Source organism: Paralichthys olivaceus, chromosome 18 (genome assembly GCF_024713975.1).
Source record: "Paralichthys olivaceus isolate ysfri-2021 chromosome 18, ASM2471397v2, whole genome shotgun sequence".
Lineage (NCBI taxonomy): Eukaryota > Metazoa > Chordata > Actinopteri > Pleuronectiformes > Paralichthyidae > Paralichthys > Paralichthys olivaceus.
This window is the reverse complement of record NC_091110.1, coordinates 19,566,974-19,582,669: the sequence shown is the minus strand read 5'-3', so window position 1 is coordinate 19,582,669 and position 15,696 is coordinate 19,566,974. Positions and strand designations below refer to the sequence as shown.

The 15,696-nt window shown below is 45.1% G+C and overlaps 1 protein-coding gene across 2 annotated transcripts; it reads left to right on the top strand.

Annotated features, from left to right (window-relative positions):
- The first annotated feature begins 6,026 nt into the window (after positions 1-6,026).
- On the top strand, positions 6,027-14,712 carry st8sia3 (ST8 alpha-N-acetyl-neuraminide alpha-2,8-sialyltransferase 3). Of its 2 annotated transcripts, XM_020110999.2 has the most exons (5): positions 6,027-7,154; positions 8,183-8,212; positions 10,100-10,219; positions 10,598-11,155; positions 12,387-14,712. In XM_020110999.2, exons 1-5 carry the CDS (start codon positions 6,991-6,993, stop codon positions 12,667-12,669), a joined length of 1,155 nt encoding a protein of 384 aa, XP_019966558.2. In that variant the 5' UTR covers positions 6,027-6,990; the 3' UTR covers positions 12,670-14,712. The 2 variants fall into 2 exon arrangements, with proteins under 2 accessions (XP_019966558.2, XP_019966559.2); XM_020111000.2 differs by lacking the exon at positions 8,183-8,212 and having other exon boundaries at positions 6,034-7,154.
- The last annotated feature ends 984 nt before the right edge of the window (positions 14,713-15,696 follow it).

The window sequence follows — 15,696 nt, the reverse complement described above, 5'->3', positions numbered from 1 at the left end:
GTGAAATAAATCAAAGATGGTTTCTGTTTTTTTGTGTGTGTGTGTTTCTTATCACACCGATGTTTGTTCAAGTGTTCGTTATGTAAAAATGAGCTGACGTCATGATTGGCAGCTGAGGCTGACTCGTGATTGGTCGAGAGAATGTGTCGTCAGGTTCCGTCTCCTGATCGCTGTCGCAACTGGAACTTTCATCCATTAACCATCGGCCATTGTTTGAAGCGAGACGAGATATCAACAATCTGTGAGTGTGTGTGTCTGTGTGTGTGTGAGTGTGTGTGAGTGTGTGTGTGTGTGTGTGTGTGTGAGTGTGTGAGTGTGTGTGTGTGTGTGTGTGTCACAGTCAATGATTGAACAGGTCAGTCCGAGCGTCCGAGCAGTGAGGATGTGTGTGAGCAAATATTTGTGCAGATATTGATGATCAGTTTTCACAGATGATGATTAACACGTCAGGTTCTCGCTCATCCACAGACTCAACCTGCTCAGCAGAGGGTCGCTGGTTTGAATCCGGAGGAGGAACGTTGATGAGCTCAGTGAGTTAAAGTGTGGATTAGAAAACGTCTGATGACTGAACGATCAGTCCATCCCTTAACCCACGGACCTGAAGAACTCGTTTCCTCTTCCTGTTTCCATGTTTCTGTGAAGTTTTGAACGAGTGAAGTTGGGGGAAGTTTTAAATCTTCCTCAGTGATCAGACTTTGCAGAATGAGCAGATTATTTAAAATGGTTGAAGTGTTTGTGTATTCTGGTCGAACCCAGATTGATTCTATCGTCTGAACAGATTTCTTCTGGGATTCTCCGACTCTCCTCTCTCCTCTGTGTAAATCACTCTTCGTCACCTTCATCATCTCATAATCAGACATCTCAGATTAGATTTTTTCTGAAATGAACTCGAGCGGCGACACGGCCTCGTGTGTGGAGGCGCTTTATTCCGAGTGACGAGAGACGCACTGTAAAAAAATCACGACATAATAAAACATGGTGACTTCAAGAGATGAAAATGTTTCTTCTCACATCCAGAACATTTCAGGAAAACGTCAGGACTTCAGAGCAGATCTGAAAACAGCTGCTTGAGTCCACGACCTCCACCCAGAACTCAGCTCAGAACTTAGATCGACTAAATCCAAAGCTCCGTCTTCACCACAACCTACAACTGTTGCTCCGTCTGTAGTTGCTCCGTCTGTAGTTTCTCCTCCGGCTTCTCGTCGTTAACGAACAAGACTCAACAGAAATATATTGTTTTCTGGCAGAGAAGCTGCAGAGGAGCTGCAGAGCCTCAGACTGTGAGACTCTGATTCTCATAAACTTTTATCTTTGGAACAATGACAGCAGAGATATTTTTAGATTCTAGAGACACGCTCATAATACTTGTAGAATAATGTTGTCAGGAAACGTTTAGTGTTGGTTCTGATCTGCTCATATGATAAGTTGACTTTAAAAATAACATAGAATTTAATGTTCATATTTATTGAGCACTTTTCAGAACAGACACAAGCTGCCTGGAAGATCAAATATTGATATTAGATCAAATTGTTCACTGAAATCATTTATCTGCCACATCTCAGATCCTTTTTCTTTGCTCTTCGCTATCATGCAAATATCAAGTTGTTGTTGTTGACATGTCTTTTCTACACAACAACTTTACAACCCGTCTGTAGCCATGACACAAATATCCGTCACCTCCTCCGTGAGACATTTTACTCGGCGTCAGAATCATCATTTATATTCTTGGTACAGTTAAAACATCTGGAAACTTCTGCTTCCACATCACCGACGCTCTTCCCTGCTCCGACTCATACGTGGAGTCGGACTGAAAAGATATTTGACATTTTACAGTGTTGGCCTCGTGGGGTGAAATCATCCTAACAGATCAGATCAGGCAGCTGAGGGCGGTCGATGCTGTTTAGAGACAGACTGATCAGTAAAACTGGGAGTTCTGATGTCTGGGAGCCGCAGATTTAATGAAGGAGACGGAGACAGACCGTGAGGAGGAGTTTTATCTCCGACTGCCACCACGGACTCCGACTTTTTATGTCACTGCACAAAGTAGAAGTGAATAAATGTAGTGAAGATAAAAATGGAAACTAATGAGCGAAAAGAAAAGAACAAAAACAGATTTTTAATTTCCTTCGCTCAAATTAAATTGACAATGTATGAGAGAAATATGAGTTATAATACAATTATCGTACAATTCTAATACAATTACACATTTCTGATCCCTACATTCATAGTTATTCTACCTTCTTGTAAAGAGTATTTCTATTTTTATTCAAATTTTAGTTACTACTGTATTTTCCCCTTGTGCTGCCGTTTCATTTCTACCTCACATCATCTTGAGAATGTTCAGCAGAAGTTGAAGAAAGATTTGACAAAAGAAAACAGACAAAAGTCAAAGTGCACGTTAAATACTTCTTTCTCTGACATGTTTTGTGTGATTTAAAGTATTTTATTTCTCTCATGTTGATCTGAGGCCTCGTCTCCAAACTCGCCTCCTTTATTTCTCCTCTGGTGTTTTCTCTCCTTCACAGACGCTATTTTCTCTTCTTGTTACTTTCTCGAATTCCTCTGTAATGAATGAGTTTTCCCCCAGAGTGTTAATGTGTGTGTGTGTGTGTGTGTGTGTGTGTGTGTGTGTGTGGTGTGTGTCTGTGATTGATGCCGGACAGCTCTGGTCACGCACCTGCTGCATTTGATTGGCCGGAGCGACTCCTACAATCAGAGGGGAAGTGACCGTCACCCCCCCTTTCTTTTTTCCTTCCTCCTCTTCCTCTTAATGCAGCCTCCTTCCCTTCCCTCCTTCTCTCCCCCCTTTTCTCCTCCGCCTTCCCCTCCCTCTCTCTCCTCCACACCTCGCTGGCCAGCCTGGTTGCTTGGCAACAGCCGCTCTGGCCCCCAGGTATTGTGGACGCGTGAGAGGAGGAAGAAAGAAAAATGAGACGACTGATATAGAGGGAGAGAAGGCTGGAGATGGGGAGGTGGGAAAGAGAGGGAGGGATTCAAGAAAGAGGATGGACAAAGAAAGAGAGGGAAGATGAGGGAGAACAGAGAGGTAGAATGTGGGAGGGCCAGCAGGGACAGAAGGGAAGGATGGAGAGAAGGGGGAGTGTATTTTCTCCATCTCCTCTCACATAATTCTCTCATTTATCTTTTCTCTGCGACCTCTCGGAGCCCTGAGGGGGCGGAGTCCAGACAAAGTCGTTTTCTAATTTCTTGCTTCACATTTGTTTCATATTTATTTTCACTCATTCGTTTCTCTTTAACTCACATCTCTTGAAATACTTTTGCTGTTTTCTCGTAAAGTTGGACGACGCGACAGCTGCCAAAAGTGAAGCCAAATGATCTCCCTCGCCCCCCTGGTGGCTGGCTGCAGTACAGCATAATAATCCTTTATCTCATCAACAAACATGAAACTTGAGACTCAACCTGATCTAACTCTGTCTCTGCAGGGCTCTGGTACAGAGGCACATTTGGCCTTGTTGCACTGTCCGTCACTGCTGTCTACACACACACACACACACACACACACACACTAAGAAGGCCGAGTCCATTGCTGTCCGCTGTCTGAACAATGAGTGATGTACAGTCTGTCTGCTGTCCTCTCTCGATACAGTGGACATAACAAAGCACTGCAGCCCACTCCATTTACACACACACACACACACACACACACACACACACAGTGTTCAGAGAGGAGCAGGTTCAATCTCGAGGTCGGGGTGATGAATTATGAAATGCGGAAAGTGGATTTTTCAGTGTGACCTTGGACGTTCGGCTGAGGCTCCATTTACTCTGAGCGTCTGTTCTTTCTTGTACGTGAAGCTCGTGACGCTGACGTCGACCGACTCAGAGCAGAAATAAATAAACAACTGAAAACAGATAATGAAGATAATGAAACTAACAAACATTCAGATGTGTGGGGGTCAGAGTGTGAAGTTCACTTATTCCAGTTCAGTTTTATTGAACGGCTCATAAATTCTTCAAAGTTCTCTTACGTCTCTTGTTCGAGTGATTCGTGCACGAGGACGCTGTGATTTTCAAATCATCCGCTCAAACTGTGTGAAGAAGTGAATTCAGTTCATCACGTATTGTATAAAAATGTTGTGTTACAGTTGTTGTACAGATGTTTTTGTGTTAAGAAAACATTTAAATCTGATTTTGGCGGATGATTCCAGTGATGAGGGAGAATCTTAGCCACATCTGTTATGAGTGTGTGTGTGTGTGCGTGTGTGTAGTTGTTGTTGTTGCTGTGTGAGTCAGTGTGTACATATATTTGTGTACTGTACATGTATGGCAGTAATTTCATGCTCCTGTGGCTCGGGCGGCTCTGCAGCCTCTGATTGTCCACCAGCCCTCCGCTCTAATGTCTATTGATTATTAATTGACTCTTTGGTGAGATGTGAACTCCACTGATTAGTTTCATATCACAGAGTTCACATGAAAATCTGATCAACCTCCTTCACTTCATTTAGTTTTTTTATTGAGCTGCTCAGTGGACTTTGTTTCACTGCACTCATCCATCCTTAGTTCATCCTGTCGTCCCGAGTCTCTTCCTCTTCCCTTCTTTCATCATAACAATGTGAGTAATAGAAAATAATAATAGAGACATTGAGCTGCTCAGATTAAATCCTGTGAATCTGCTGGATTGTATTCCTCCTCCTCCTCCTCCTCCTCCTCCTCCTCCTCCTCCTCCTCCTCCTCACTCTTGTCTAGTATATATTAGTTCTATTTAAACATGGCTGCTCATACCTCCCTGTACATTTGAACGCACACGTCACAGCACGGGAGTGTAATTCCAGTTACTGAGCAAACGTGCAACTGGATTGAAACTCTGTCGAGCGAGTGTCTCCTCAAATCAAGCTCATAAATATCAGACCTCTGAATATGTTGAACTTCATATCTCACAATTTTTAAGAAAACGGTAAAAAATATTCCTTGAACTGAGTGTGTGTGTGTGTGTGTGTGTGTGTGTGTGTGTGTGTGTGTGTGTGTGTAGCAGTGAGGGAGACATTTGATTTGAAGCTATACTCGTTCAACAGCCTTTACAAAGCCTCAGGGCATTTCTCTCTATATCTTTATCTTTCTGTGTGTGTGTGTGTGTGTGTGTGTGTGTGTGTGTGTGTGTGTGTGTCTCAGGCCTTCAGAGCAGAAAGGTCAGTGTTGAAATGCCAGCAGTCTTTTGTGTGTCTGTCTGCCTGATGTCTTCACAGCGTCTCGTTGTCTGTTTGTGTGATTGACATTCAGAGAACGAGCGACTGGAGACAGAAAATCCCTCAGAGATCTTCTTCAGGTGGATTCACAGCAGCAGGAGATACTGTCACCTTCAACGTATCTGTGATCATAGTTCGAGCTCCTTCCACTGAACGGCTTCAATAAAGATGGACGACCTGGCTCCACTTCTTCTCGTTGGACTCAAATATCCCAGATACCAACGCTGCCATCTTCACTTTAGTTGTCATGTGGAGTCTGTTCCGCAGTGATCGGTCATCTTCTCAGTGAGAGCTTCACCTGGAGTCCCAGTGTAGAACATCGTGACATCTCAGGTCACTTTCACACCTTGTTTGGTTCAGAGCTTCAGACTCTTCAGTTTGTTCTGAACCTAAACATCAGGTGAGAAACCAGAAGAGGCGGACCGATCACAGGAAGTACAGACAGCATTAAACCATAGTAGAAGAGGAAGAGGAAGAGGAAGAAGAAGGAGAAGAAGAGGAGGAAGAAGAAGGAGAGGAGGAGGAAGAAGAAGAAGAGGAGGAGGAAGAGGAACAGGAAGAGGAAGAAGAAGAAGAGGAGGAAGAAGCTTCAGTCTTCACTTCCGACGATATAATGTTGAACCACAAGGACGTTCATTTGGTGCTTTTGAACTAGTGTAGAGTACTGTAGTACTGTAGTACTGTGGAGTACTGTGGAGTACTGTAGTACTGTAGTACTGTAGTACTGTGGAGTACTGTAGTACTGTAGTACTGTAGTACTGTGGAGTACTGTGGAGTACTGTAGTATTGTGGAGTACTGTAGTACTGTGGAGTACTGTGGAGTACTGTGTTTTAAAGTGTTGATGCTGCCAGTGATACCATCATGTTACCATAGCAACCAGATGAAGCGCTTCGTCCATTTCCTCCATGACAACATGTCAGAGTGTGTGTGTGTGTGTGTGTGTGTGTGTGTGTGTGTGTGTGTGTGTGAGACTCCACACTTCCTAAGTGTGTGTGAGCGGAGGACGTGTTCTGCTCCTGCAGCTCAGTGTTGACAGGTCGGAGGTTCTCCTCTCGGCTCCTCTCGGCTCCTCTCGGCTCCTCCTCGGACTGATCCGACTCCAGAGACGCGTCTTCTTAAAGCGACACGTCTGTGACGAGGGCGAGGAGCGGGGGAGAGGAGGGAGACACCCGGAGGATGCTCACGAAGAGACCGGGGAGCAGCAGCCTCCATCTTCTCCTCCGCCTCCAGGTTATGAAACCATCTGCAACGTGATGCTGGACGTCCGCAGAAAAACCTCCAGGACCCCCTCCTCCTCCTCCTCCTCCTCCTCATCCTCCTCCCCCTCCTCCTCCCCCCTTCCCTCTCCATCCCCGGATCATACATGGACTGTCCCTGCGTCACGCTCCTTCCTGCTGCGTCTTTTCCTCCGCAGCCGCGTCGCCTCCTCCTCCTCTCCTCCTCTCCTCGTGTTCAGGTTGATATGACTCCATCTCCTCTCTGACTCCATCATCTCTCTGACTCCCTCTCCTCCTCTCTGACTCCATCTCCTCTGAACGTTCTCCGGCCTTCTGCCTCTCATCCTCCCCCCTCCCCCCCTCTCAGTCCATGAGCCCTGTCGGAAGGTAACGCTGCGACCTCCGCGGCACCGCATCAGCGTTACCTCCTTAACGCTGCGTGCGTGAATCTGCCTCACCCCCCTCCCACCCCACCCCACCCCACCCCATCCATCCTTCCTCGCCGTGCGGCCGATGCGGTGTTGGTGCGCGCTCTCGGCTCCTCAGCTGCGGGGCGCACGGCGGCAGGATGGTGCGGATCGCCAGCGCGCTGGGGCTCGTCATGTTCAGCGTGGCTCTGCTCATCCTGTCGCTCATCAGCTACGTGTCCATCAAGAAGGACTTCCTGCTCAGCACCCCCAGATACGGACCTAATGGAGGACCCAGGATGTACATGTTCCACGCAGGGTTCCGGTGAGTGCACACGTCGGTTGTTTACATCTTCCTGTGTGTGAATGTGCTGACACGGTGGACAACGGCCCGGATTCAAACCCTCTGCAGCTGCTGCAGCTCGTCTGCTCTGTCCGGAGCTTCTGGATGATTTGTCTCAGGATGAAATGAAATCCTCTTCAATGACGTGTCTGTCTGTGTGGTTCTCGAAAAGATGAAGGTTGAGTGAGTTGTTGTCTGTGACTCTGGAGGCTGAGGGGCCTGTCTGTGCCGGTCAGACCGGGCTGAAGGCCTCTGAGCTGCCTGAGGCCCGACCGGCTCCTCCACCGCTCTCTCACTGAGCAGCCGTCCTCTTCTTGGCCTCGTTAATACTTCGTGAGTCCACACGACCACGTTTCACTTTGAAAACGCATCCCCGTTGCTATGGTTACCGTCTGCTGCGACTGTATTAGTTTAGGAAAACGAAAACCGGACACGTGCTCTTCCTGATTGGCTCTTATCAGTCACCTGACAACGCTCGAGGCTGGAGTTACGCTGTAGCTACGGACGAGCTTTTATTTTTGTGTGTGAGTCACGTTGTAATTACACAGCGGAAACTCTAGAGGTGGTAGAGTTTACTTCAGGGTCACGGATCCCGCTGGAGCTGGAGCCGGTCATGTGATGTGTTTTCAGTTAGGCTCCATCGACACGACCACGTTTTCGTTTGAACGCGCGTCGGCTCCGCTCCAGATATTTGTTGGTCAGGAAACAGCCCGGTTTTATTTTGAAAACTCGGAGGCTGCGTTTTAGTCTGGACGATCAGAATCATTTGGAAATGTCGACGTAGATTCATCAGGCTCGGGTCACATGACGTCTCTCTGGAGGAAAACATCAGCTTCTTCACCTGAACTGACAGAATCCAGGAGAATGTATTTAAGGAAAACATCTGTCACTCACCTCACCTGTCTTCTGCATGCCAGCTCCTCTCACTGTACCTCTGTGATTCCATTTTGTCATTTTAAAGAAGAGTTTATTTTATTTTTTTTGTGAATTGTGTTTGTCCCACGCTGCAGCGAGAGGCCGCCTCGCAAACCAGACCTGAGGTGAATACAGAGTGACGACGTTTCGATGGAAACACAACGATCCGCTCCTTTTATTTCTCCGCAGCAGCTCGATCTCTGTTTGAAATCCATCTTGTTTGTAAAATCAGCTGCAGCTTCTGCTTCTTCCGGCTCAGACGACACTCGCGGCCGTTTAACTGTTTGTGTCGAGAACGTGACACAAACATTGACATGAGACCCTGAACGTGTTCGAGTGGTGCGGCTCTGGACCAACAGCTCCGTCAGTTTCTACCTTTATGATTTAAAAAGTTTCGCCAGATTTCTTTTTTGGAGGATTTTTATCCAGTTTTATCAGCAACAGAAAGTTTCTTATGTTATTAAAGTTCCTCTGCAGCCGCTTGAATAACTTAGATGTCATACGGACAGTTAACATGTTCAATAGGGGAGAGTGGGACTCTAACACTCTAACACTCACATACCTTCACACTAACATGAAGCATGAACTTATCGTCCAGAATTGTCATTCTGCTGGTTCTGGTCCAGCGCCGCACCCCCCCCCCGAGTCACTATCTACAAAGATGGTGGACGCTGCATCAACAAAACCAGCTGCTGGAGATCTGCCGTCAGATCCGGGTCAAACAGTATTTCTTCTCAGTTGTGAGTGTTTGTTCTGGCCGGGCTCAGCCGAGGTTTACCGTGCAGGACAGAGCGAACGACCACAGGAGGTTTGAATGTTTCATTCAAACCTCCTGTGGTCCGACCTCTGACTCTCCACTGTCCTGAAGCTGTAAACTCCTCCCACCTGGTCTTCTTTGCCGGATTGAACCAAACTTACCAACAAATACTATTTGACCGGTTGTTTCTGCTGCAGCGGAGCTTTGACCTGAGTCTTGACATTTTGATGTTCAGTTAAAAAGATAAACACGTCCTGGACCTTTGTCTCTGCACAGAGACGGAGCCGATGTCCATTTTTTTTCTCATTTGGCTTTTTATTGACTCTTGATCTGAAGAAGGAAGTTATTCTACTGAGAAAGAAAAACATTCAAAATGTCAAGATTTCTCTGCAGGAAGTGAAACAGAAGCTTCTGAAGCGTAAACATGGTTCATCTGCTGAGTTAATTCACATCAAGGCCTAATTTCTCTTTTATATTATATTATAAAGCTTTTTCTTTACAGTTAAAATTCGTGTTCATCTTAACAAGTACTCTGATTTCACACAAACACAGTTCTTCACAGTGTGACTTAAACAAAGCATCATTCGATGTGAACAGCTGATTTCAAACTTAAACAACTTGTTCAGATGAACTTTTTTCCGGCAGTAAAATCCTGAAGTGATAGAAACTACTAAAACTACATTTACACTGAGCTCCTGGTGTAAATGAAACTGAATCAGTTTGACCTGCGGTTCTCTGCAGGAACAGAACGCAGAGCGTGTTCTGAACCGCTCCTCAGACACTTGCACATTTCAACCAGGTTTGTTTGAAGGCATTTTAGTTTTGTGAAGAAACTGAAGATATGATGAATCTGTTAGTTCAGCTGAAACTCCACTGACCGACTGTATTTACTGTAGTTGCTTGTGCTTTGAAGGATCATTCCGTTGATAGTTCAAATGCTGTTTCTACACAAACTTTAAATTTTCATTACAACTGAAATGAAACTCAAACAAAACAAAGCTAACATTTGAATCCCTGTTGGTCTTTTGCATCTAGAAACGAGAATTCAGTTCAAAGATGCCGCGCAGCTTCAAATCAAGTGGTTCAGTTGTGAACCCGTCTGACTCTCATTACCTTCAATGTCCCGTCAGACCTTTTCATTTAAAAAAAAAAAGCTAAAATGCCTCCGAAGAAATTTCAAGTGGATGAAGTGGAGCTCGTCCGAACTCGGGCAGCCTGACCTGACCTCCGCGTCTCCTCCGGTTCTTTTGTGCAGCTCCCAGCTGGCGATGAAGTATCTGGACCCGGCGTTCACTCCTCTGACCAACTCTCTCAGCGAGGACCTGCAGAACTCCTCGAAATGGAGGTACAACAGCTCTGCTTTTATACAGCAGAGGTAGGTGACGCGCACACACACACACACACACACACACACACACACACACACACACCGACACACACTGTTTAAATCAGTTTAACGAACCTCCTCCTGCTCTCTCTGATCTCTTGGTTTTACATTTGATGAATTGTTAGTTTTCTTTGTCTCTAAATCTGATACGATCTTGGATTAACTTGAATTATCAAAGAGAGAAAGTCTGTTGATTGCAGAGGACAAATAATTTAATTTTCACGGTTCCAGGTCAAAATCCAAGACTTGATGACTTTTGGCTGGTTCAAATATTCTGGCTGATAATTGAAATGATTTTTACTTCCTGTTGAGCTCCGTCAACATTAAGAATTCAAGGTTTTATAAAAACGTGGTTCTGTCTTGCAGGACTGAGATCTCTCAGTACATCGACATCCCCCACAACTTCTCCCTGACCCGAGGCTCGGTCCGTATCGGTCAGCTGATGCATTACGACTACTCCAGCCACAAATACGTCTTCTCCATCGGTGAGAACTTCCGCTCGCTCCTCCCCGACGCCTCGCCCATCCTCAACAAACACTACAACGTCTGCGCCGTGGTCGGAAACAGCGGCATCCTCACGGGCTCGCGCTGCGGACCCCAGATCGAGAAGTTCGACTTTGTCTTCCGCTGCAACTTTGCCCCGACTGAGATCTTTAAGAAGGACGTCGGGCGGCGGACCAACATGACAACGTTCAACCCCAGCATCCTGGAGAAATACTACAACAATTTACTGACCGTGCAGGACAGGAACAACTTCTTCCTGAGCCTGAAGAAGCTGGACAACGCCATCCTGTGGATCCCGGCGTTTTTCTTCCACACGTCGGCCACAGTGACGAGGACGCTGGTCGACTTCTTCGTGGAGCATCGAGGTCAGCTGAAGGTCCAGTTGGCCTGGCCCGGAAACATCATGCAGTACATCAACAAGTAAGATGTCGTCACACTCAACGGCGAGACGCGTCTTTATTATCCGTCTCGTAAAGTCATCGCGACGTAGGCTTCTGCATTTACAAGTTTTTTGACGTGTCTCAGTACTTTTCTGAAAGAGTTAGGCGCCGTAGGAAACTGCATTTGCAGGGATGAGCGAGTACTTGTCGCAGCGTTGTGTGTGTTTGTGTGGATCAATAAAATAAATCACGTTACAAACACAACACTGGTCTGTTCACAGAGCACGGGAAGTTTTCATTTGTTTGTTAAAAGTACTCAAACAAGTCCAGAAAATGTCCAGAGCAACTGACTGGGACTTTTGTTCTCACATCCAGAACCTCCAGGACATTTCTGGAAAAGTCTGGAGTTCAGTCTGCAGGAACAAAGTTCTCCATGATTAAGGTCATTGAAAGCATCAGTCCTTGGGCTGGGGGACACGTCAGTCAGTTCTTCTTTTTAAAACGTGTCTGTAAATGTTGTCGTGTGGTTGTTTGGTATCGAGCTGTGTTCTATATGGCCAAGAGGAGATTTAGGCTCCAAAGCCGGATTATAAGGAAGCAGCTCTTTAGTGAAAGGTGCGGAGCGGAGCTGTGTGTGTGGAGAGGGATTTAGTGTCGTGGCAGCGGAGTCGTCACCTCGTACAGTAGCCTAATCTTCAACAATCCCATTAAATCTACCTGCTCCTGAAGTATTAGCACGTTTAAGCAGCTCAGACGTCTTTCAGCTCCTCGACGACTCTTTGTTGAGGCCGGTGTGGAGACGACCCCCGGTGAGACGCCGCAGAGCTGAAGACTCGGTGAAAGCATCAGCGCTGATCATGTTATTGTTGTTGAAGTCTTGTCGGCTGGTTACGGATCAGACTCAGGGTTTGAGTGAAATACACAAATAAATAGCTAATAGTTAAAACTTTTCTTTACATATGTAATGGATCATATGGTGAATTCAGTATAAAGGACATTACGCTGATTCTTTGTGTTTTTTTTAATTCAAAAGAGAAGAGAAACATAATAATTAGAGTTTAATGATCAAAATAAATTCATATTCTAAACTATTAAACAAAAACAATCGTTTATTATTTGTTCACAAACAGTGAGAAGAGTTTTTACACTTGTTTGTTTGTGTTTTTAAAACTTGTTCTTTGTTTCATAGAGTAAATAAATAAAACCTTAAATATAAAACCCTGAATCATTAACTGAGCTTCTTTCTCTCTTCTTGTTTTTTTTTTTAACAGCTACTGGAAAACCAAGCAGCTGTCGCCGAAGCGCCTGAGCACCGGCATCCTCATGTACACGCTGGCGTCGTCCATGTGCGACCAGATTCACCTGTACGGCTTCTGGCCCTTCGGCTGGGACCCCAACACGGGCAAGGAGCTGCCGTACCACTACTACGACAAGAAGGGCACCAAGTTCACCACCAAGTGGCAGGAGTCGCATCAGCTGCCGGCCGAGTTCAAGCTGCTCTACAAGATGCACACGGAGGGACTGCTGAAGCTCAGCCTCTCGCACTGCGCGTAGAGCTGAAGCTCAGCCTCTCGCACTGCGCGTAGAGCTGAAGCTCAGCCTCTCGCACTGCGCGTAGAGCTGAAGCTCAGCCTCTCGCACTGTGTGTAGAGCTGAAGCTCAGCCTCTCGCACTGCGTAGAGCTGAAGCTCAGCCTCTCGCCCTGCGCGTAGAGCTGAAGCTCAGCCTCTCGCCCTGTGCGTAGAGCTGAAGCTCAGCCTCTCGCGCTGTGTAGAGCTGAAGCTCAGCCTCTCGCACGGTGCGTAGAGCTGAAGCTGAAGCTCCTCGCTGAACTCTGCTCCGAAGGCTTCAACAGACCAGAGGCGTCGAAATGACAAAACGGACAAAGGCAGGATTCACGTACTGTTTCTGATGAACCGTTACAAACTGCTCGAGAGAAGAGTCGTGGTTTTGTTTGGCTGCTCGAGGATCTGGAGTCGAGCAGGACTGCAGATCCTTTTGTGAAGCTGAGACTTGTGGGAAATGTTGTCCTGCAGAATATCACCGGCTCAGATTATTTAATTTAGTTTTGAATCCCTCCCGTGATGGAACCTCTGCGACGCAGGTTCTCTGCCTCGTGTTTCCTGCGGGTCGTAGAGGAAACTCATGATTGTCCAGATGAGTGAGATCTTGTCTCGTATCTTCATGAACAGTTTTGACGTATATTAGGTCTCATATCTCGTATCTCCCACCTTCAGTCTGTTATTAAACTGGATCGTGTTCCTTCATGTCACACAGTCATTTCTTTTGATGCTGTGTCACTTTGCAGAGCTCTCAGACCCCGAACCTGTCAATCAGACAAACACTGGGTGTGTGTGTGTGTGTGTGTGTGTGTGACGAGCTGCTGCGTCTCCCTGCGTTTCTGCTGCGGAGCTTCAGTTTGACGTTTGAAATAAAAGTAGTTATGAACTCAACAATAAAAAACAAGTGGATTCAGTCAACGCACACACTCGAGGGCTTTTACTTTGAAGGAGATACAGGAAGTGCTGTCTGTTCGTTCCATGTTGGACGGATAAACATTTTGTTGGAGACTGGGACAAACACACGTCACTCTCGGCTCAGCGAGTTGTTTTCAACCTCGAACAAAACGGCGAGTTAACGTCTTTAACTCACACGTTAACTCGCTGCTTGTGTCATCAACTCTATGCACCAATCAGGACGAGTCTCGTTCTGACATCATCATCATCATCATGTCCTCAGGGACGTGTTTGTTTTTGTTCGTGTCTGTTTGAGATGAAGTCAGGGGTTAGAATAAAGGTGAACGTACGTTGTCTCTTTGTCCCGTGGTCGTGTGAAATCATCACTTGAGCCAAACGTTAAGTTATTTTATACGTTTGCTGCTGGAGGACGTCAGTGAGACGACGTGAGACGACGTGAGACGACGTGAGACGGATCAGTTGTGATAATAAAGTTCTCTCACGTGACGTTAAGTTTCCTGAGGTTTGAACCTGGAAACTAAACTATTTGCATCGTGTTCTGAAACATCAAGATTGTTTCACACTTTATCAGGAATTTTACGACTTATTGTGAGAATGATTTTGTTCTGGTGGTTGTTGAGGGATCAGGTGTCGTTAGATGATTTAAGTGTTTCGAAGTCTTATCATGTGAATCATCAGATTTTCTTTGCTGCAGAGAATCTCACATTATTTCTTTTTTAACGTGCAGCTGCTTCTATTTTCTATTTGTTTGTTTCTTTAGTTTCATTCCAACACGAGATTTCTGGGACTGGAAACGTGACATTTTCGGACAAAACGATTGTCGGCGGTTAAATTCCCTGTTTAATAAGAACGATGTTATTTTGTGACGACACCTCAGATGTTTCTGTAAAATACAAAGTCTGTGAAACTTCAGGTTTTTAAAGAATGTATTTGCTTTTTGAATGAAACTCCGATATTAACGAGCCTGACTCCATCCACATCGATCTGTCTTTAGATTTCACGTTGTAAACACATTTAGACATCAGTACGCTGTAGGAGAACAAATACATTTCATCCAATACTTGAAATTAAATATATTTACTCTGTATTTATCATTTAGTTATTAAAATGAATGAAATCATCAGTTTGACAAAGTGTCTTGTCTTGAATTTTAACCCTTCGCTCTCCGTGATTCTTAAACAAGAAGCTTAGATCATGATGTTTGTTTGTTTGTTTGTTTGTTTGTTTGTTTGTTTGTCAGCAGGATTAAAAAATACTCAACAGATCCAGGATCAGTTCCATCGGAGCGTTTTTTTGAATAAAGTCAGGACAGATTTTAAATTTCGACAATAAAACACATTCGTTGTAAACAGATGATGATGTTACGCAATTTTTTAATTTACATTTTTTTAGTTTAGGAAAGAAAAAAAAAAAAAAAAGTCGTTTAACGACTCCTGTGACCTGAAGTGAAATATGATGTTTTAAATTGGCTTCTTCTCATTTGCACATACATGACCCTCCGGGCCCCAACACGTGATCAATCACGACCCCCCCCCCCCCCCCCCACTGATGAATGATGTCATTATTTCTGTGCCAATAGATGTGAAATAATCAATAATAATTGTAATGATATTGATAATGTAAAGCAAAATAACTGGTGCGACGTGAACGATGAACAAGGACTAAATAAATTAAATGGAAAAAAAATTTGAAATGAATCTGGATTACACACAAAAAAATATATTTTATCATCATTTTTAAATTGAAAATTAAAAATGATGAAATATTTGACGTCAGGATGAAAACATCTTGTTGTAAAGTGGGAATACGTGAAAGAGAAAGAAAGACCCTCAGAATATAGGTCAGCGTGTTTATGCAGCGACAGAGGTCAGATGGCGAGCGCTGGGGTCGGCTGACCTCTGACCTCTGACCCTTTCAGTCCTGCCGCCTCGTGTCAGCAGCTGCTAACAAAAGAAAACCTGCCCGAGTCAACAGCTGGATTCAAAACCTTTGTGATTTAACCGAGTGCCATTCATTTTATTTGAATGAATCAATTTGTTAACTTCAAGCATTTAAAAAAAAAAAACTGAAATTACACTTTCCCCCTCCTGTTGTTTACATGTGA

Coding starts and splice junctions, on each gene's coding strand:
- st8sia3 (XM_020110999.2), top strand. CDS start 6,991: ATGGTGCGGATCGCCAGCGCGCTGGGGCTCGTCATGTTCAGCGTGGCT. Junction 8,213..10,099: donor CCTCGCAAACCAGACCTGAG/GTGAATACAGAG, acceptor TCTTTTGTGCAG/CTCCCAGCTGGCGATGAAGT. Junction 10,220..10,597: donor TCTGCTTTTATACAGCAGAG/GTAGGTGACGCG, acceptor TCTGTCTTGCAG/GACTGAGATCTCTCAGTACA.